At 34.9% G+C, this 22,705-nt stretch overlaps 1 protein-coding gene across 1 annotated transcript in view; it reads right to left on the reverse strand.

Moving 5' to 3' along the window:
- The window catches only part of LOC111064230 (guanylate cyclase 32E), a 233,901-nt gene that overhangs the window by 60,875 nt on the left and 150,321 nt on the right, over window positions 1–22,705 (reverse strand). The window contains exons 10-12 of the mRNA XM_039429503.1: window positions 18,441–18,593; window positions 11,803–11,946; window positions 1,285–1,457 (exon numbers count right to left, since the gene is read on the reverse strand). Of these exons, the coding sequence (XP_039285437.1) occupies window positions 1,285–1,457; window positions 11,803–11,946; window positions 18,441–18,593 (470 nt within the window). The remainder of the gene's footprint in view (window positions 1–1,284; window positions 1,458–11,802; window positions 11,947–18,440; window positions 18,594–22,705) is intronic.

Consider the following 22,705-nt stretch of genomic DNA (forward strand, 5'->3'; position numbering starts at 1 on the left):
ATTAATCCCACAGCCTTCACTTACAGAATTAATAATCATATTCTGGACAGAGTTACCATCTGCAAGGACTTGGGAATTGCTTTGACAATTCTTTGTCATTCTCATCCCACATAGAGTATGTAACTAACAAGGCAAACAAGCTGTTGGTGTTTGTTTTGAGGAACTCGGCTGACTTCAGTAACCCTGATGCGTATTTATGTCTCTCTTGTGAGGAGTGTGCTTGAGTTTGGCACCATGGTTTGGAGTCCTCATACTGACCAAGATAATCGTGCAATTGAAAAAATTCAAAATAAATTGCTTCGTTTTCTGTATTTTAAGAGGTTTAGAAGAGCTTGTCCTCTTGGTTTTCCTTCTGGCACACTGAGAGATAATATGTTTTCGATGGATTCCTTGAGTTCGCGCAGGTATAGAGCTTCAGTGTTTTTCACTTGGTTGCTGCTTGATGGAGTGGTGCATTCTCCTGTGCTGCTGTCAATGCTTAACTTTTATGTGCCCTCCCCCCTTCAATGCCAGGAATTCTGTCTTATTTACTTTGCCTAGAAGCAGGACTGTGCATAGTTATTTCTCGCCTCTAAGTAAAGTGCAGAGACTGATGAATGGGCTGAGTAGAGGGTAACACTTGGTTGAATCAGAATTGGGAGTAAGGAGATTGATGTTGGAGTCAATTGCTTGTTGGTAATATGCCTATCTTGTTCTTTTTTTCTTTAATTTACACTCAACAACATTGTCGTCGTCATCATTATCATGATCATCATTGTCATCTTTATCGTCTTTATCATCATAATCATCATCATCATCATCATACCCCTCGTTATCATCTTAAATTGTTGGTTCAAAATATTGACACATAATGATCTTGTTCTCTTTTCTCTCTTATTAATTTATACTTATCATCATCATATTCCTCTTTCTCATCTTCTATTCCAGTTAAATAATTATTCTAGTTCCTATCTCTCCTTTATTTAGTGAATTTTCTATATTAGATTAGACTTATACTATATTATATTATACTATTAATATATTAGAATTGTAATTTCTGTTGTTTCAAGAGGGCTATTATGGGAAGTATTTCTTCCTGGTGCCCTCATATTGTAATGTAAATAAATAAATAATTAAATTATAGACTGTTTTAAGCTGTTAAGAACTCTTTTTAAGAGCTGTTAAGAGTTAAAACTCTTTTAACTGTTAAGCCTATTCTTTGACATAATTATTATTCATTTCTATTAATTTTGTGTTCTCTTGATTGTATTGATCTTGTATAATTACAGTGAATTTCATCCTTACTTGAGACAAGCTGCTATAGCAATGGTGAGGAAAAATCCGACAGTGAGAACAGTCAAGTCCATTTTCCAGCGCGGCTTGATGCAACCGCGTCCGCTGAATCCGCAAATGGGTTCGGCCAATGGCTGCTTCCCACCAACCCACTGGATACGTTTCTCGTCGTAGTATTTGAACTCCTAGTGAGAAACAAAAATTAATTATATCTCTCATAATATACGGTATCTATGAAGTACATACTATAAATTGAAATATCAAAGTTAGTACCTATATTTATACAAATATTTACATTATTCAAACTGTTTTACAATATAGATATGAATGCAACTTGTAAAATATGAAGTATGGTGAAGAATGATACCGATAGTATACTCAATTTTCCACCGAATTCGCTAATGATGGACGACAAGCCTTGTGGTTGTTGGAGCTCTGATTATTCCAGGAAAACTGGATGTTAGTGATGCCGTACAGTATTCGAGAATTTGAAACTGAGATTGCATAGTTATTTGCATTTTCCACTGTCTTCTATATTAAACTGATAATCTCAGTTCGGTAAGAATGAACTTCATCATCATCATCGTCATTCAAGGATTAGGCTCTGTTGGCCTGTTCCGGCATCCATTTCTTCATCGGTCGTCCGACGCCTCTTCTCCCATCGGGTTTATAGTGCCAAGCTTGAATTGAAAGTCTATTTGCTGACATACGAAGTAGATGGCTGGACCAGTCTTCCCTACTTTTCTTCAATATTTGCAATAAAGACTCTACATTCAGTTCGGTTCTTATTACTTCGTTTCTTATGTAATCCAACTTAGTGTAACCTTTGACTGCTCAAAGGAACCTCATTTCGGCTGCTTGGATACGTGACTAAGTTTTTTTCATTGACACCTAGGCTTCACTTCCATAAGCTATTATTGGTACAGCCATTAGTCTGTAGAACTTCATCTGAGTGGCTTGTCTTGTTTTCTTCCCTATTGTTCTACCACTATTGTTGCACCACACACAGCACTGAATTTTGTCAATTTCTCACTTACATCATCTTCTCTGTCAAATGAGATACGGCATCCCAAGTAATTGAAGCATTTAACTTGTTGCAAAATTTGGTTCTCAAGCACTATCTTGGATCTAACTGGCCACTTTCCTTTAAACGCCATGACCTTGGATTTTTGTGGTGCGATTATCATGCCAAAGAATGAACTTTTTTTAAATCTTGAAGCTATTCTCAGCAAGCTATCATTATTCCCCGACTCAATTACCTATCCAATTGAAAATGAACCATAAAAACGCGTATCACTGTAAATAAACTTAGTACAGGATGATAACTCAACTAACTTCTATTCAATAATAATTATGTATTTTATTCAACTGCATTTATTCTCAGTCTACTTCTTCTACAGTAGGCTAACTCGTATTCTTTCAATTTTGTGATTTAATTGTGCTTCATATTTCATATTTTGTAAAATTAACACTTTGCACAGAGATGTTGTGGAATTTCTCCATATTAAGGTGAAATAAAAAGATGTTGTCAATTCCACAAAGTTTTTATTCAGTCCAAACTAGTTTCGATGCACTTGGCATCATCATCAGTGGTAGACTGAGGAAACTGGAAATTTTTATAGGGGAAGGGAACTCTGGCTGGTCAGTTCAGGTGTGACAACACAAAATTTCACATAGCCTACACATCAAATCAGCTAGGTTAAGTTTTTTATATATTCAATATTAACTATATTCTATATTCTTGAATCTGATTCCATAATTTATGTTAGAACATATACTACAGTAGTCTATTCAGCTTTTAATTCTTTTTGGTTTTAATATTTGAATCACATTTTGTGTTGTCACACCTGAACTGACCAGCCAGAGTTCCCTTCCCCTATAAAAATTTCCAGTTTCCTCAGTCTACCACTGATGATGATGCCAAGTGCATCGAAACTAGTTTGGACTCAAATAAAAACTTTGTGGAATTGACAACATCTTTTTATTTCACCTTAATTTTCATATTTTGGTCGATTGGGAACATGGAAAGAAGAATCAGTGGAAGAGAATTGGCAGCCTTTAATAAGACGAAATTTATAAATTTCAAAATTGCCGTATGAATCTGAAAAATTTGAACATATCATGTAATCCTCAAACTCATGCTTATAATTTTGAGAGAATTATTTATCAATCAGATTCAAAGATTAATATTTTTCATGAATGAAGCTCCTTCGAAAGGCCGTCTATGCAATCCGTACTACACTACTATAACTGTGCCACTGCTATGGACACCATTACGTTAGCATAAGATGATATCCCATGGTATGGGGCGTTTATGTTCCAAATTTCAAGCCGATTTTGTGTTAACTCAAGCCGATTACTGTATATTATTACTGTTTCGGCTGGATGACAGTGTAAGAACGGCACAGTAAAAGAAACAACCAGCATCCTTCATATAGCTTCACAATAATGAGCTACTAGGATATCGGCTCGAGTCAACAGTGAAATTTAGAACATAAACGCTCTATACAATGAGATATCTACTCATGCTATCTTCCCTCTATGATTCAAATTTACCTTGAAGGTACCTTGGTGGCATTTGTACCGTGTGAGAACTTGAGATTGACCTAAGGGTCCTCAATTCGATGAATCGGAATGTACTCACCAATTTTTTTTAAGCATTCGTCCCCGGACAGCAATCCTCCGGTAGAGCATTAGTCTTCTGTCCGCCAGCCTTCTTTCACATGCATATTCACTAAACCGTTTATTCACTTCAATTATCCGCACACTTTTACGATTGCAAGTCTCGAGAAGTCTAGGAGAAGAGTGACAAGAACAGGCCGAGCTCCTTCTAAGTTGCCGGGAGAGAGTCCCGTTACTCTAGCAGATAATGCTGTAGGCGAATACTTCCCCTAAGTTATGGAGGTGGGGAGTAAGCACCCTCAATTGTAAAAGAGAGAACTCTCAATGTAAGAGGACTAGATAATGAACATGGAGGTAGAGGGATAATTTGAAGAACACCTTTCCGAGAGAGAGTATATAATAATAATTAAAAATATAACTTGACATACATTGACAGCTATAATAAGGTATTGAAATGAATTTTTATATATTAAAGCTGTATGAATCGAAGTAATAGCTGGCTGGCATCTTATCTTATCGATTATTGCTGCTCGCTACTATCAATTTGAGCTATGCCAGCCCGCTTACGAAATGTGATGTCACATAAAAGCCCCAAATTTGCAAGAGGTTGCGTCTCAAGGTCTTGCTAATTTCTCACCCATACAGCACATTTCAGCCCTCACATCAGGTCAACTGCAGCAAGACTAGCCAAGCATCTCCAACATTACACTATTACACTTTAGGATTGTGGTAGTACAAGATGGGAAACAATCAACCATCAGTACAAAATTGATATAAGTCTGGGTCCAAGCCCTTCGACTTAACAAGTAGAATTCTCTCCACAGCAGTTACAATAATTAGTGAAGTGGGCAACAAGCCCCACTCACCTAAAAAAAAAGAAGAAATCCTAAATAATGCAACAAGATGAAATACCAAAATTGCTGGCCCGCCATACTCCAACATCTCCAAATATGATAACATCTGTGATGCCACATAAGTTTGCAATGACAATTCCTACAAACTAAATACAATTAGAGCATTATGTCACATTTCTGACTCACTTAATTTGTCTTTGATTTCTCCAATTTAAATTATAACTGTTTGCAAATTTTATATCTGTGTTTATTATTCATTCCATAGACTACCTTGCCTTTTCAATTGATTATTTCTCTCTCTTGGATGTGTTCATTTTGTGTTGGGCTCTATTCTTTCATTTCTATCTCATGTTTAATCTTTCTCTACTTGCTTATCTCACTCGCCGGCTGTTCTTCATTTCTTTCAACCTGATTCTGTTTATTGGCTGTGTGTATCTTCCAATCGTTTCACTTTCTCATTTTCCTTACAGTGGGGCATGCTGATAATAACAAATAATATACATTTAAATAACATCTAACAAATATAATAATAATCTTAACAATGATACTAATCTTAATGCTAATAACAATAATAATACTGAGTTAATTTCACAAGATATCACAGACATTTTTCTTTGGTTAATTTTTTGTTATATTTTTTCGGCTTTGTTTTGTTATTCAATTTTTTTACTTGATGTTTTGTTATTACAGCACATTGCTGCTATTGATTTAACAATTTTTCTCCAACTTTTAATTTTAATTTTTTTATAATTTTTTGGTCTGTGTTGATAATATTATCCAATTAATGTAAATACAAGATCAGTTAGTATCAAAATTGTCCTTTCATGCAACTGTGTGCATTGCATGTTAATTCAACGTTTTGTGCAGTTATCTAATGCATTATGTGAGAAACTCTTCAAGTATTTCGAAAGGACAAATTTCAGATCCGAAATTAAAGCTTTGGTTTTATAATGTTCCATTTTTGAAAACCAGAAGGGCTACTCCTAATAGTGGAGCGCACTTAGGGTGCTGATAACGGCACTGGCACATAAACATAATATTTTCACATTTAACACAAAATTTATCACATTGTCCTGCTGCACAATCACATAACATCAAGTGAACACAAAACTCAAGAATAGAGTACATGGAGCTCTGCTCCAATTGTGAAAAATATTCTTGAATAGTGAATATTATGATATTCAAGTTCACAAAAATATATCACAATTAATTAACATGTTGTACATTTAAATGGGCAGCGGGAGACACAACACACAACTTGACAATTCTCAAGTTGGTGACACAGAAATATAACATAAATTCGCCTTTGGGATATATTTACATGAATATAGGCTTACAATATAATGCACCGATAATAGTAATAAATAATAATTTTGATTATCAAACATTGAAGCATATTATGACATGACAAATTCAAAGTGATGATTACAACTAGAATGTAATCAAATAGTTTTAATTACTTGCACTTCATGTGGGTCGTAGATTGTTGATCCATGAAGTGAAGAGACTTGAACAACGACAACAGCAGTGATGCCATCCGGTGAAGTGAAGCTCTAACAAAGCGCGTAATGATGAGAAGCTCTTGAAATAGGGTGACATCTTTCTTTAATTCTTTTTTTTTATTCAGATCCTTGAGTGTTGATGGTTTGTTTAAAGAGTCCTGAAGCAAGAATTATCAGCCACTCGTGGAGAAAAAACGTCATTAAGCAAGTCCAACCACTCACAGACAGCAGGGCTTTGAAGAAATCACACTGGCTTGAGATTTGTTGAACAGTATACGGTCCTGTATCTAAATGGAAGTACTTCTTGGTCAATTTTTGAAGGTTATCAGAAGCATGATGAAGCCTCATACAAATTTTCTGTTCAAGAGCAAATCCTCGAAGAAATATCGAAGTTCTGCCCAGCAATTGCCTCAAGTTCAGCTGACATACACTCCAACTTTGAGTGGTGGGCTCCAACCTTGTAGATGTAGTCGCATCATTGTGTTTGAGCAGCTCCAATTCCTTCACGATCGTATCATCTTCTCTACCAGTGATGAGCTGTGTTGCCTCCATTTCTTCCAGCTTCGAGTCAATGACAGGTTCATGATCGGCTACAGTAGAAATCAGTGTATCCTCCAAACCAGTATTTGTAAGGGCGGCGAAGTTGTTATCGTGATTGGAAGCTTCTGACTCTGTTGTTGCCTGAGTCAGTATCACCGAGTCGCAATGAGTCATCTCCCTGTCACTCTGTTTCTTAAACTCCACATTTTCCTCCATCAATTCCTTTTGCAAGTATTTACCCTGGCTCAACACGTTTGATTGAAAGTCCTCCTCCATTTGGTCCAATCTCGAACTCATGCTCATATGCGCCTCCTTCATTATTTTCAACAGACTATTTTCAAGACTCCTCTGATGTGTCCTCCGCTCCTCACGTAATTCATTGAGAAAATCCAGCATACAATCAACCATGTTCGATGAAGGTAGTGTTAGATCCGATTGGCTTCCTATTTCGGTAGTATTGGGATGAGAAGGTGGATTGTTAACGGCTACATCAATAGGCTATGTTGTATTGACCTCTTGAATGACGTCCCTTTGCAGAGCAATGGATTCTGGAATCGACGATCTGGTGGGTGATGCTCTCTCCTGCATTGTATCTGTCGCATTCAATTGTGTGGATGACCAGTGATGTTGAATTTCTTGGGTGGACGTCGAACTACTGGACTGTGGATGTCCGCCGGGTGAATCATTGGTGGATGTGTTGAAATCAGAGGTCAATTCGTTCCCCATATTTTTCAACGATGAGAAGTAGACAAAGAGAAGATCATTATATCAAATAATTGAGCAATCAAACGATGAAAAGAAGTCAAAGTGAAGATTAGAGAAAATATAATTGAATACAATGACAATGAAGCTTTCAACTGAAATGAAGTGAGATAGCCGATAAGATAACAACCAGTCAATGATGAGCGTTGACGATTATAATGCGCGATAGAAGTTGAATGGTTATTGCTCATCAATTGAAAGCTTGTATAAAATAACCAGTATCGCAAAATCTTCCACCCACATGAATCACAAGTAATATACCCTACTCATAACGTAATATAACATCAAAAATATAAAAATGAATTATGATGATTATTATCTATATTTTATTATATTATATCATAATAAGCATCAATAAGAAATAACACTTTATTTGCAATGATCAAGTTACTCCAACATTTCAAACTTGCTGTACTGTGTCTCATAAAATAATACAATACTGGACAATAGAACTTTCAATAAAATATTGCAATTAGTTCTGATAATATATAATATTCCTTGATTTGCCAATAATATTGTGATAGGCTTTGATAATATTTAATATTGCATAATACACATCAATAGAAACTTCACCTCAACTTACAATATTCGATTATTAAAATGATTCCGAAATTGTTGTATTTAGTTTGTATAATAATATTAGCCTCATTAAAAATATTACCTTGACTTTCAATAATGTTGTTCATCAGATAAATAATTTTCGAATTGTTGGTGTAACCACAAGTCATGTAGTAGTTTAAGGCAATCCATATGATATCATATTATATTCGATAAATAGGCCGATTATTGTTAATTTTGATAATATATGATTTATCATTATGTGTCAATAATATTAGCATTAATTTCGATAACATATAATTCATAATTATATGCCAATAATAACAATAAAGCATCAATGACTACTAATAAGTCAATAAGTAATATAGGGCTACTGAACATGATATAATTTATTAGGAAGGTGATTTATATAATAACGGATTTATAATACTGAAATGGACTATATTATTTATGAAGTTCTCTAAGAAACTATTCATATAACTAACTCTCTAATGAATAATAAATTGTAATAATAATTTATATAATTCATTTTAGAGGCTGCTTATAATAATGATTTTGTAATAGGTTTATAGCAGTCGAGTTTAGTATGCCCTTCATAAATCCTTGACATCATCAAGCTATCATTATGTTGCATGCCTTTGCAGGACAAATCTGTGATAATCATGTCTCATAGAACTATGATTAATCAATAATGAAAATAATATATTTTCCTTGGAATGTACTGTTCAGATTCAATTCAATGTGACTAGAATAGGTATTATTTTTCAATATTAACAACAGCAGGCTTTTGTAGGATAGGACCTGCAATAATAATTTATTGATTGTAGAGCTCTGCTAGTGACTATCACAAAACTGTATAATTATCTAAGAATATTGATTAAATTAACATGAGTATCACAGAAATAGCCTAATACATCTATCCCAAAGACATAAACTTCTCTCTCGGTAAGGTTTCCTCTATAAATCATTGTAATAAATTCAATAATTTTTGAATGCTGAATTCTATCTCAGGTAACTTAATCTTTAATTTATCTGAATAAATACTGAATCGTGATAAATTAATATGCTGATAGTATTTCTAAATGAAAAATTTACTAAGAAAATACTGAAGGCTTTTCCAACTAGAAATTATTTTTCATTGATAATATTATTCACAGTGAGCCCCCTCCTAAAGTCCCTGTTCGGGCGCCATTTTGTGAGAACTTGGGATTGACCTAAGGGTCCTCAATTCGATAAATTGGAATGGACTCACCGATTTTTTTTAAGCATTCATCCCCGGACAGCAATCCTCCGGTAGAGCATTAGTCTTCTGTCCGCCAGCCTTCCTTCACACGCGTATTCACTAAACCATTTATTCACTTTGATTATCCACACACTTTTACGATTGCGAGTCCTGAGAAGTCTAGGAGAAGAGTGACAAGGCCGAGCTCCTTCTAAGTTGCCGGGAGAGAGTCCCGTTACTTTAGCAGATAACGCCGTAGGCGAATACTTCCCCCAAGTTATGGAGGTGGGGAGTAAGCACCCTCAATTGTAAAAGAGAGAACTCTCAATGTAAGAGGACTAGATGATGAACATGGAGGTAGAGGGATAATTTGAAGAACATCTTTCTGAGAGAGAGTATATAATAATTATTAAAAATATAACTTGACATACATTGACAGCTATAATAAGGTATTGAAATGAATTTTTATATATTAAAGCTGTATGAATCGAAGTAATAGCTGGCTGGCATCTTATCTTATCGATATTGCTGCTCGCTACTATCAATTTGAGCTATGCCAGCCCGCTTATGAAATGTGATGTCACAACCGTTACCAGTACTACACAATAACTTCAATACTCTTTCTCTTTCGTATCTCCCTACAATATTCTTGTTCAACAGATGTCAAGCGTGTTGCATATTCTATCTTTTGATCAAATTTCTCATTTTCAACCACACTCATCTTACTTTTTTTATTCCTTGAATTTCGATTAATTTCCTGTTTTATTTTTGGAATATCCTCAACTTGTCCTAACAATAGAAGGCAGATACAAGCAGTTCGGATTAGTAATTGGAGCTCCAATTCCAAACCAACAAACCTAATGAAAAGTGTTAGCGATTTGAAGTTTTTAGTAAGATTTTTTCAGATTTTTAATTTCAGAACATTAATACTAATACCATGAATCTCAATAACTGTGGAATGTTTTATTGGCAGAAATAAATTTCACATGAATTCGAATTTGACGTTCACACTCTAAATACACCGTACCTATATTGCTTGAATATGTACAGCAGGGTTCTACACTACCCTCCCCCCAAGGTCAAGAACGCAGCTCTTCCCCCCACTAAAAATATCCCAAATTTAGTTTTAGCCACTCCACAAATAAGGCCTGCACCTAAGGCACCCTCGCAAAAAAGTTCGTCAGTTGCTGGACCCCTTCTTGAATCCCCTTAAAATTGCTCTTGAATCCCCCAAAGAATTCTGCCTCCTCGCCCCCCTCCCCTTTTGGACACTCCTGTGTGAAGTGAATGAGAATATATCTCTCAATTTACATAGCATTTACATGAATTGAATTGAATTTTACTCTTTAGGCTAAATATATGTAGAAATAGTCTACTATGGTTGGCGTAACGATGATAATCAATAAGCAAGCAAGTCAAATGTGAAATGGAATCGCTGCATCAGCGCACCAGACTCCAGTAATAGTGGCAAATCCGATTTGCTCACTCAACTCCCTCTCTATTAATAGTGCAGCATATGAGATCGAGTGTCGAACGCAAAGCCAGAATATCGTAGGGGATGATGGAGAAGGGTTGTTCGGAATACCTGCACCATGCACATTGGAGAAGAGAATCTTTTTCCAACTGGTCCACTGGTTTACTGAAAATATTTTTCAATATTTCTATGCCAAAGCCAGATCTTTAAATATGACAGATATTGTACATCAATCAAAGTACTGTACCAGTAATGTTAAAACATCAGCGCTATAATATCGTTTTAAAAACAACACATTTCATGTTGTTTTTCAAAATAAATTTCCCACATATTCAATCTATGATCACTTGAATATCTTCAAGATTCTTCCAAAGTTTTCTATCCAATACTAGAACCCCTACTCGATTTTATCTCCCAAAATTTCCCTAATTTACTAATAATATGGTGTATTTACTAGATAAAATTAAGAAAAAATGATCGTCAAAAGAGCTCAATCTCCGTATTAAAGGATAATTCATAATGCAAGGCTATTCAGAATCTGGTAAAGGATTTAAATTTTAAAGTACCGAAAGTATTTTAAGTACCGAATATGAATCAGTATGAATAGTTTAAGAAATAGAATTGGCTTTGCATCATACTCTTTTGAAGCGAAGACTAATACGACTAATAGACTACGCTGTCTATTCAAGCTGATGACGAACATAGGCTACTAGTAGAACTAAAAAAGCTGAAACGAATAATATGTTTCTCTATAGGCCTAGTCCATACCGACACCTCACTGGGAATTAGCTCCATTTTGATTAATAAATTTATTTTGTTAATAACCAAGTCTCATTTTTCTATATTCCATGAAGTGATTCCACTTTCCAATATTGTTACAATTGAAAAAGTATATTTAATAATGTAATTCATCTTTATATTATTCTATTATATCTTGTACAAACTTGTAATTTCATGTGGAAATTGAATTGAATTATTTGAAATAATTTTGGTTACCGGTAATTCACTGGTGTTTGCTTTGAACTGAAAGTAGCCGACTGGTTGCATACTCATTCGCACACTTCCATTCACCTCTTTGTCATCCAACAGAGCCACCACACTAAAGTTTCCTTCTGCGTCTCCATTCTCATCTATGTACACCTGCAAAATTATATTTTTCTCTATCAAACAACGATACAATAAAATCACATTTTTTGGAATTCAGTTGAATTCGAAGGAATCTTAAGGAAATAATACCGAATATACCTCGATAAGTTTTTAAGATTAAGGATAATAAAAATAGGATTGCTAAACAAAAACGATTTGGAATTGTGGATACGTTGAAATTAGCCACGTGGAATGTTAGAGGAGTGTCAAATAAGTTCATTGAATTGAATGATTGTCTGGGAAAGCAAAAGGTTGACATAGCAGTTAAAACTGAAACGAAGAAGAAGATGCAGGGTACAATGTATTTGAATGATTACTGGGTGGTATATAAAGGAGTTCCGCAGAACCAAAGAGCGAGTGCAGGAGTTGCCATCATGGTCAATAGCAAATGGAAAGACGCCATTCAAGACTACACATATATAAATGAAAGAATACTATCTGTCAGACTCAAAATTGAAAGAGGATATCTAACTGTGGTTGGAATATATGCTCCAGATGAGGGAAAGAGAGAAGAAACGGAGATGTTCTATGACAATCTTCAAAAAATAGTGCAAAGGATATGCAAAACAGATCTTGTGGCGATTGTTGGAGATTTTAATGCAAGAGTTGGAAATATCCCTATTCCAGGTGTAGTAGGTACTCTAGGAGAAACAGCAGTGAATCACAATGGGCAAGAATTGAGACAATTTGCTTCTTTTAATGGCCTCAAAATTACAAATACATTTTATAGGAAGAAAGATATTCACAAGTATACCTGGAGTGCTAGAGGCTCGAGATCCATCATTGATTACATCATTGTAAATGATAAGATGAAAAGTCTGGTACAAGATGTGAGGGTATATCGAGGTTGTGATATATATACTGACCACTATCTCCTGATAAGTAAAGTGTTGATCCTCAAGAAATGGAGAACTGTCAGGAGCAACCAAATTCAGAAGAGTGAAGTCTTCAAGATTAATCTTTTACAAGATGACAGTATAAAAGACTTGTACCAGAGGAGGTTGCAGGAGAATCTCTTGTTAGTTCCAACTGCACAGGATATAGAGACAGAATGGAGGAATATCAAGTCATGTATCCAAAAGGCAGCAACTGAAGCACTTGGAAAAAGGTTGAAGAAGAGGAGTAAAAGACGACTCAGAGTTTGGAACCAGGATATAAAAACTGCCATAAACGAGAAACAAAAGGCCTACCTTATATTTTTGCAGAAGAAAACGCAAGAAACTAGAAACTATTATATGCAAAAGAGAAACATTGCAAAACAATTGGTGAGAAAGGCTCAACAGGACTCCTGGGAGAGGTTCATTAGTGTCATAGAAAATGATATACATGGTAGACAGCAATGCGCTTACAAAATAATGAGATCTCTCAATAGGAATGAAAAAGATAATGCTGCATTGAACATGATTTCGGATGATGAATGGAGAGGACATTACAAGGAACTCTGGCACTCTGATAAAGAAGGCATGACCATTCCTCAACATCAAGGCAAGAATAATTCTGTAGATTTGATAACAATGGATGAGCTGCAGCTAGCATTGAAAAACATAAAAAACAGGAAGGCTGCAGGCCTAGATGGAATAAATGGAGAGCTTTTCAAGTACGGTGGATTGTTCTTGGAATTAAGATTCTTGCATCTTTTGAATGAATGTTGGATGAAGTGCATAATTCCAAAAGAGTGGAGCACAGCGGAGGTTATATCTCTGTTTAAAAAAGGAAAACGCAATGACTGCAAAAATTATAGAGGTATAAGCCTTTTGAATGCTGGTTATAAAATATACTCGAGAATACTGAATTGTAGAGTTAAAAATATCGCTGAGGCAGTTTTGAATGAAGAACAATGTGGATTCAGAAAAGGTCGCTCATGTTCAGACAACATTTTCTCCGTAAAAAGAGTGATAGAGAAAAGGAGAGAGTTTAATCTTGAAACGCATATGGCTCTCATTGATTTCGAAAAGGCTTTTGATAGAGTGAATAGAAGTATCATGTGGGAGATTTTGATTAAAAGAGGTTATCCTTTCCATCTCGTAAATGCTATAAGATCACTGTACCATGATACACAAATAATAATCAATACAGGTGATAAACGACTGGACGAAATGGTAGTCAACCAAGGAGTGAGACAAGGGTGTAGTTTATCACCCACTTTATTCAATATATATCTTGACCACATTTTCCAAAAATGGAAATGTAGAGTAGGTTTAGGAATAGAACTTGAAAAGAACGTTCACCTGAATGCATTGTTATTTGCTGATGATTTCTGGATAGTGCAGGACAATGAAAATGACCTCCAAAGATCAGTCCATATCCTCAATGAAATAGGTCAGAAATATAATTTAAAAATATCAAATAAAAAAACAAAAATTATGTCATTCAGAGGCAAATATCCGGTCAGATCAAAAATTGTTATTAATAATACAGTTTTGGAACAAGTTTCTCAATATAGGAAGTGACATTAGTTACAAAGATGAATTGGATATTGAGAAGAAAATAGGAAAGTTCCAAATGATATGTGGAAATATCAGCAGGACTTTAGGTAAAAAAGCTAGAACAGATACAATTATGAAATTTTATAAGGTAATGGCCGCTCCAGTCCTCCTCTATGGTAGTGAATCATGGGTTACTACAAAGCCACTTGAAAGTAGAGTGCAGGCAGCCGAGATGAGATTTCTCCGAAGAACCAAGGGATGTGACAGAAGAGATCATTTCAGGAATGAAGATATTAGGAAAGAATTGAAAATCTGCAGCATGAATGAAAGAGTTAAGGAGAATCGGCATCAATGGAGGGAGCATGTTCAAAGAATGTCAGCTGAAAGAATACCATTAAAAGTCTATAATTATCAGCCAGTAGGCAAAAGAGATGTTGGCAGACCACGCAAGCGTTGGCAATAATAGGATTTTTTATGTTTATTTGAATAATTGGCTAGATGTGAGTCGGAACAGGTTAAAGCCTAATCCTTGTTTTGTAAGAAGAAGAAGAAGAAGAAGTTTCAAAGTCGAGGAGTTTTAAAGACTACGCTTTCACTTTGCAGTGCAAAACACTTGGGGAAAATGAAATATGATTGACACCTTGTGAAAGAGTGTTACCTTTCAAGTATCCAATGTGTCAAAATGTCGCTGAAACATGTCATAAGAACATAGAACTAGGCTAATGGACTTTTAAAACTTCAATTCTGACGTCACTACGATCTGAAAAAAGTTGAACTATAAAAATGTATGACAGTACTCTTCTGAAACTTCATGATTTGCATCAAGATATCAAACTCTCGATTGAAAAGGAATTCAGACTTTAAGCTTGTCATATTGTTGAATTTCTGCTTTTCCCAATGAAAAAGCACGATCAGAAAATCCCAGAATAAGCTAGTTATTATCACAAATCAACTCAAATTCCTGAAATTTTCTATGTGGGAGAAAAGTAATAGATTTCTGAAATATGTTATTATTACAATAATATTATTATCACCCCAAATAAATGATTTTGAAAGGTAAACAGACAGGTTGGATACTGTATAGCACTCTGAATTCCACCCGCAATAGTACAATAGTATGAGAATTGCTTTTCCACCCAATCCTATATCATTGATTAATCACGCTATGAAGTGAACAAGCAGGACTCATCAATGAAGCATCTGTCATATCTATATCATAAAGCACCATAGAATGCGTGACATACCTTCATGAAATCCTGTATGACCGGCACACAATATTGGTGGCTGACAAAACAACCACATACAAATACGTTCAACTAGACATTTCATCGCGAACCGCAAAAATGAATGACCCCTTTGTATAAACACGACTCATGCAGTATTTGAGTGACAGTCGTTGACATTCTTGTCTGCAAACAGATCTCTGGAATTCATCCAGTTTGGATAATTTGAGGCCACGTGAATTCATCATGTTCTAGTTATTCTGAATGGATTCTAATCCTAATCATATCCTGCATAATTTTATACGTCTGTTGAATAAACAATATTGCTCTGAATCGTATCCAAGCATGCTTGATTGCCGAATTGGTCAGTTCACAATCTGGTAAAATAAGTCAACATTCGTTTGATATTGAAAGATCGAATAATGTCAAAAAGTTTTAATTTTCTATTTCCATTTAGAATTGAGTAAAATACGAAAAAATATTTCATTTATAATAGATGTGAACTCGGTTTTTTCACATTGAACGGGAAGAGAAGAACGGTGGAAACTAGAAAATGAATTCATCGAAATAATAAGTATCATCTTCTCTGGAAACAAATCTTTTAAGTTCTATTTCGAGTATTAGTGAAATCATTAAATTCTGATTCAATCTCTATCATTATTGAGATTTGTATCTTCTATAGGATACTTTCATCATCATTAGCAATATTTTTCTGTCTCATCCCATTTATTCAATTTCTTCTTTTATTTTTTACCATCCATCATATCAGAATCTCTCTTTTCTTTAGCAGTTCTGCTGGAAATCCATCCCTGAGACACGCACATTTTTATCTCTGAAATCCAATTTATGATAAATCTTTGTTACATTCCATCATAATTTAACTGATATCTCATTGGTTTGCTATGAAAACTTCAATTATTAGATTCACTATCAATCAATTTTGTAAAACTGCTACATATGCAATGGGTCTTGTAAATACCTAGTAAGAGTATCATAATAATATCTCATAAAGTATAAGTATCCTAATTTTCAATCTACTACATTCAATTTTTCCAGATATATGATGAGAATTTACCTGTATTTGAAGGTAGTCTGCAAGGAAAAATAACCTGCATCGTTGTGGGTACAAATATAGCCTGTATGTTAAAAGAAGCAGAACGTGAAAGAGATGGCATTTTTCCATTCCCACTGCTAGGGAAAACAGAATTTAGTTGAGTATATGACATACGACTTATAACTTGTGATGTCACTTCCACGCTGCTTTACGTGTGGAGTAAGGTAAGCTACTAGCATTCAAGACGAAGAAAACAGCAAGAGACGATACTGGTACTTGTATTAAAACGTATAGTTCCACCTCAACAGTACGTGCCCAAAATAATCCAATTAAATATTCCTCTCGAGGAAATACAAACCATAAAATAATGAAGCAAATATTTCCAATTATAATATATTTGAAGGAGGATAAATTGTGAATTGTATGTTCCACTGTATCAATATTATTACTATGCAATCTATAAAAATACATTTATTATGTAAGATGAACTATTCCCTCTCAGTTATTCATTGAGTACATGATAAAATACAATCTTATTTCCTTTTTCAATAAGAGAACACCCATGAGAGAACTGAGAATTGTTTCGATAAAGTCAAATAGATGCACCACTTCTACGATAATAGTCTTCCACGACGTGGAAGTAGAAATTGTGGTAGAGTGAAGAAAGAAGTGGAGTGGAATATCATGGGAAGATGCAGAAGTTGGAGAAGAAAAGAAGAGGAGTTAAGGATGAGGATGTAGAAGAAAAATGGTGGTGAGAGAGTATAAAAAGATAGGAAGGATGAGATTGACAAAAAATGATTGATTGTCTTAGTTTACCGGAAGTGGTAAAGTTTGGATCAGATTGATCACTTCCTCAGAGAAAGACGAAAAAGAAACTAACGTGGATCTGGCAGAAGGGGATGGAGAGAGACTAAAATTGGGAGGTGGAGAATGGTATGAGAAGAATCTGGAGAAAGTATATCATACAGTGTTCTAACACAAGAATACAGCCTGAAGAAACCATTTGAAGCTCAATAAATCATTTTGTAGTTTTTATCGATGTTTTGAATCAACACTGATTTCAACTATTCTATTCTGTTTTATTTGTGATCTTGCACGTTGAACTACGTTATCGATGCTCTCTCATCGGCTTTTCTTGTGATTTGTTGAATTTACCTGGACTTCCATTGGCTTATTTCGGGAACTGGCATTTTCATGTTTTCTCATTGGCTTCAGTTCTCCTATCGGCTGACTATCGTACGGAAATATTGGCTAGATTGTGATTGGTTGAGTGTTTGTTCTATAGACTGCAATTTCTACCTTCTTTACAAAATCCCTTATATTTGCTGAATCGCGATAAGTAAATTTTCTATTCATGTATTTTCGTCAGCTGGCACTGCGCCCTCACATTAATTAACCGGATCGAGATTTATTCAGTTCTCTGTTTCAGTAGGCATACTTTTCTGGCTGATTACAGCTCTGCATTACCTCCGCTCTCTCATTTTTAATTGTGAATTTCCTGTTTCTGAGCTCCTTTATTTTGAACGATTCCCAAACTAACATTTTTCTGATTTCAACAATAAAATCTTCAGATTTGTATCCAGCTATGGAATTAATACAATCTGTATTCAACTGTTATGGAATTTGACAAACGAATTGCATTAATATTCCCTCACTTAGAATAAAATTCAAATAGGAATGAGGATAACAATTTAATTAATAATTCAATTGATTAATCGGTTATTCAATTAATCAATTGAATGATAAATGTCACTTTCTCATTAGGTACTAATTTCTACTTACGGTGTGACCCTGAACAGAGTCATAGGACCGATTGAGGATCCGTTTAACAATGGCTGAACCATTGCGGGGATCCTCGCCATTCTTGAATATCTCGGTCAGAGCTCGCGCGTAGATCATAACAGCATCGTACAGGTGAGCGGCATGTATTGGAATCTGCAATAAGTATTGCAATTTGTGCGTTTACACATTTCGATTTTTGATTTTGGCATTATCAGGATTAATAGATACGTATACAATAATCCAAATACAAATAGACTTGAAACATGACGGAATAAGTAATCAGTAAACTTGATTTATAGTAGCTAAGATTTAGTAGATTGCAACTCCTCAGTCATCTTTATTGAAGAATATCATTCAGATGTAGGAACTAATACAAATCTGACTGATTGAATGTGTAATGACCAGTTCCAACACACTAATACAGATTTTTGTCTTATTTTTCGCACAATCCGAACTAACAGGATGTTTTTCACTTTCCTTGCCCTACTACCATAGGTAAGGAAAGTATTGCTTTCCAAAAAAAATAAGGTACCCCAATTTCAAGTTTTCTATACGTTTCAAGGTCCCCTGAGTCCAAAAACATGATTTTTGGGTGTTGGTCTGTGTGTGTGTATGTGTGTGTGTGTGTGTGTGTGTGTGTGTGTGTTGTGTGTGTGTGTGTGTGTGTGTGGTGTGTGTGTGTGTGTGTATGTGTGTATGTCTGTGAACACGATAACTCCATTCCTAATTAAACCGATTGACTTGAAATTTTAAACTTGAGGTCCTTATACCATGAGGATCCGACAATAAGAAATTCAATAAAATTCAATTCAAGATGGCGGAAAAAATGGCGGATAATTGCTAAAAAATCATGTTTTTCACGATTATCTCAAAAACGGCTCTAACGATTTTCTTCAAATTTATACCATGGATAGCTATTTATAAGCCCTATCAACTGATATGAGTCTCATTTCTGGGAAAATTGCAGGATCTCAGTAATATTCTTGAGAAAAATGGCGGATAATTACTAAAAATCCTGGTTTTTCACGGTTTTCTCGAAAACGGCTCTAACGATTTTCTTCAAATTCATACCATGGATGGATATTCATAGGCACTATCAACTGGCATGAGTCTTTTCTGGGAAAATTCCATGAGCTCCGTGATATTCTTGAGAAAAATGGCGGATAATGACTAAAAAAACTTGTTTTTCATGGTTTTCTCGAAAACGGCTCTAACGATTTTCTTCAAATTTATACCATGGACAGCTATTTATAAGCCCTATCAAATGACATGAGTTTTCTGTCTGGGGAAATTGCAGGAGCTCCGTAATATTCTTGAGAAAAATGGCGGATAATTACTAAAAAACCATGTTTTTCAAGATTTTATCAAAAATAACTTGACCGATTTTTTTCAAATTCATACTCTGTTATTCATCAGCTCTATCAACTGGCATGAGTCTTATTTCTGGGAATCCAATGGGGGTCCACCCCATCCTTGGGAAATGGATTTAGTAACCTTCTCGTGCATGAGGTAGGTAGGTAGCGCAGTTCATAAAAAGAACACATAGTCGAGATACTTCATCTGTAGAACAGCTGTTTTGACGACTTTAAAAAAATGACAACTAAAAAAATCATCGAATTTCACAATTCACACAAAGAAAAAGTACTCTGAAAACGATTATATCTCTATACTTATAAAAGGCTAAGCCCCGACAGACTGAAATCACACCACAGCCTAAACTACTGAGCCTAAAAACTTGAAATTTTGCACGATTGTTCATGGTAGCCTGAAAACATCCACTAAGAAAGGATTTTCAGAAATATGCCCCCCTGAGGGAGCTAGGGACCCCCAAAATTTTGTACTTTTTAACCGCTCATTGCACAGCAGAGTCATGAGGAACTTTTTTGTTCAGCTACGAAAACAAATGAGATCTATGTAGGAAAATTCCGATCAGAAGCACAGGGGGTCCAGGAGAGGGCTTTTTTCGAAATTTTTTATGTAAAATCACACTACAGCTCAAACTAATTGTCCTACAGACTTGAAACTTTGCACAAATATTCTTCAAACATGCTAGACGCGCACTAAGAACGGTTTTTGAGATATTTTGCCTCTAAGGGTTTCAAAGGATGAAAAAGGATCCTATTAAGTAAGGTTATGAACATGGTAAGGTGAGTGCCATATGGAAATGAGATAATTTATTTATTGACATGTGATATTCTAACATAATGTTGGTAATCATTGGAAATAACAAAATAATATGATAGAAATTCAAAAAAGAACATCTGTTCTGTTATTGCTTTCTACCTGATTCCACTCAACCTCAATAATACTGTTCTGATAATTTACAATATGTTTAATAATATTATTATTAATATAATAGAAGTATTGTTTGATAATTAATTATTATCATTAATATAATAATAGTATTGTTTGGTAATCAATAAATATTATTATTTTCACAAACTCTGTATAATTTATAATGGTGAATGTGAAACAGCTGCATCAAAGAAATTATCTCAAAAACATATGTTTAGGAAAACCATAGTTTTGAACTTCGTTTTCCTGATGCAATGTATAAGCCTACACGTGGCATGTATTTTTAATTTTTCAGCTAGAACAGTTTTTTGAGACTGCTAAATAAACGTCTACAGTTTTATCAATGCTGTATCGGCAATATGAAAACGCATGCAGTTAATATGTCTTTGAAATATGTTGATATCTACATGATAATTATTCTCTACCATTTTCATTTAATTAAAATTTCAAAATTATTCAAGCCTTGATAGAATGATTGACTCACTGTACAGTCAGTCGAAAATTTAATATTGAAATGAGGGGTATTTTGACAAGCTGAACAAAAAAGTAAGGTCCTATTGCACCTTTTGATATTATTTCTTCAAATAAAAAATGAGTTTTGCTGGTTGTCAAAACTCCCCCTGAAAGAGAACTATTCATTTTATCCTATCTTTTAGTAAAATAACAATAGCCAGAATATTGTGGAGCGAGCTGCACGGCGAATGGTTCGGAGTACGGTACGGCGAATGATTAACAGCTGATTTTTAACATTATGAAACATATGCTCATGTTCGTTGAAAGGCAAGATGTTCGGAGGAATGCACGGTTTGCTGCGCGGTTCGAGGTTCGGTTCGGCATGTGTAGACGCACCTTTAGTTGCTACAGGACATTTATACAGATCACAGGCCAAAGCAACATAATAATCTATCTTCCTCTTCTTCTTCTTCTTCTCTTCTTCTTCTTCTTCTTCTTCTTCTTCTTCTTCTTCTCTTCTTCTTCTTCTTCTTCTTCTTCTTCAGTCGTTAACTATATCTATAATATAATTATATAAAGTAAAGCTAAAAGCTGGCTTATGCACGTACGGGATAGGAGAATTATATTTGACGCATCATCACTACTGAACTACTGGACTAATTAACTTGAAATTTTGCTTATAGATTCTTAATCAACCAAGGATGGTTATAGGCCTATTCTCATTCTCTATTATCAAGTTTTCATTTTGTCAAGTTTTAAAATAAATCCTTGCGAAGCACGGGTTCTTGCTAGTATACACATATACAGATCGTAGTTTCAAATATGAGCAAGGAAAGTTGTGTGAGTGTACCACACCAGATTTTTACTTTCCTTGCCCTACTACCATAGGTAAGGAAAGTATTGCTTTCCAAAAAAAATTAAGGTACCCCAATTTCAAGTTTTCTATACGTTTCAAGGTCCCCTGAGTCCAAAAACATGATTTTTGGGTGTTGGTCTGTGTGTGTGTGTGTGTGTGTGTGTGTGTGTGTGTGTGTGTGTGTGTGTGTGTGTGTTGTGTGTGTGTGTGTGTGTGTGTGTGTGTATGTGTGTGTGTGTGTGTGTGTGTGTGTGTATGTGTGTATGTGTGTATGTCTGTGAACACGATAACTCCATTCCTAATTAACCGATTGACTTGAAATTTTAAACTTAAGGTCCTTATACCATGAGGACCCGACAGTAAGAAATTCAATAAAATTCAATCAAGATGGCGGAAAAAATGGCGGATAATTACTAAAAAATCATGTTTTTCACGATTTTCTCAAAAACGGCTCTAACGATTTTCTTCAAATTCATACCGTGGATAGCTATTTATAAGCCCTATCAACTGACATGAGTCTCATTTCTTGGAAAATTGCAGGAGCTGCGTAATATTCTGGAGAAAAATGGCGGATAATTACTAAAAAACCATATTTTTCACGGTTTTCTCGAAAACGGCTCTAACGATTTTCTTCAAATTCATACCATGGATAGCTATTTAT

The sequence above is a fragment of the Nilaparvata lugens genome, chromosome 5 (genome assembly GCF_014356525.2).
Source record: "Nilaparvata lugens isolate BPH chromosome 5, ASM1435652v1, whole genome shotgun sequence".
Taxonomy (NCBI): Eukaryota; Metazoa; Arthropoda; class Insecta; order Hemiptera; family Delphacidae; genus Nilaparvata; species Nilaparvata lugens.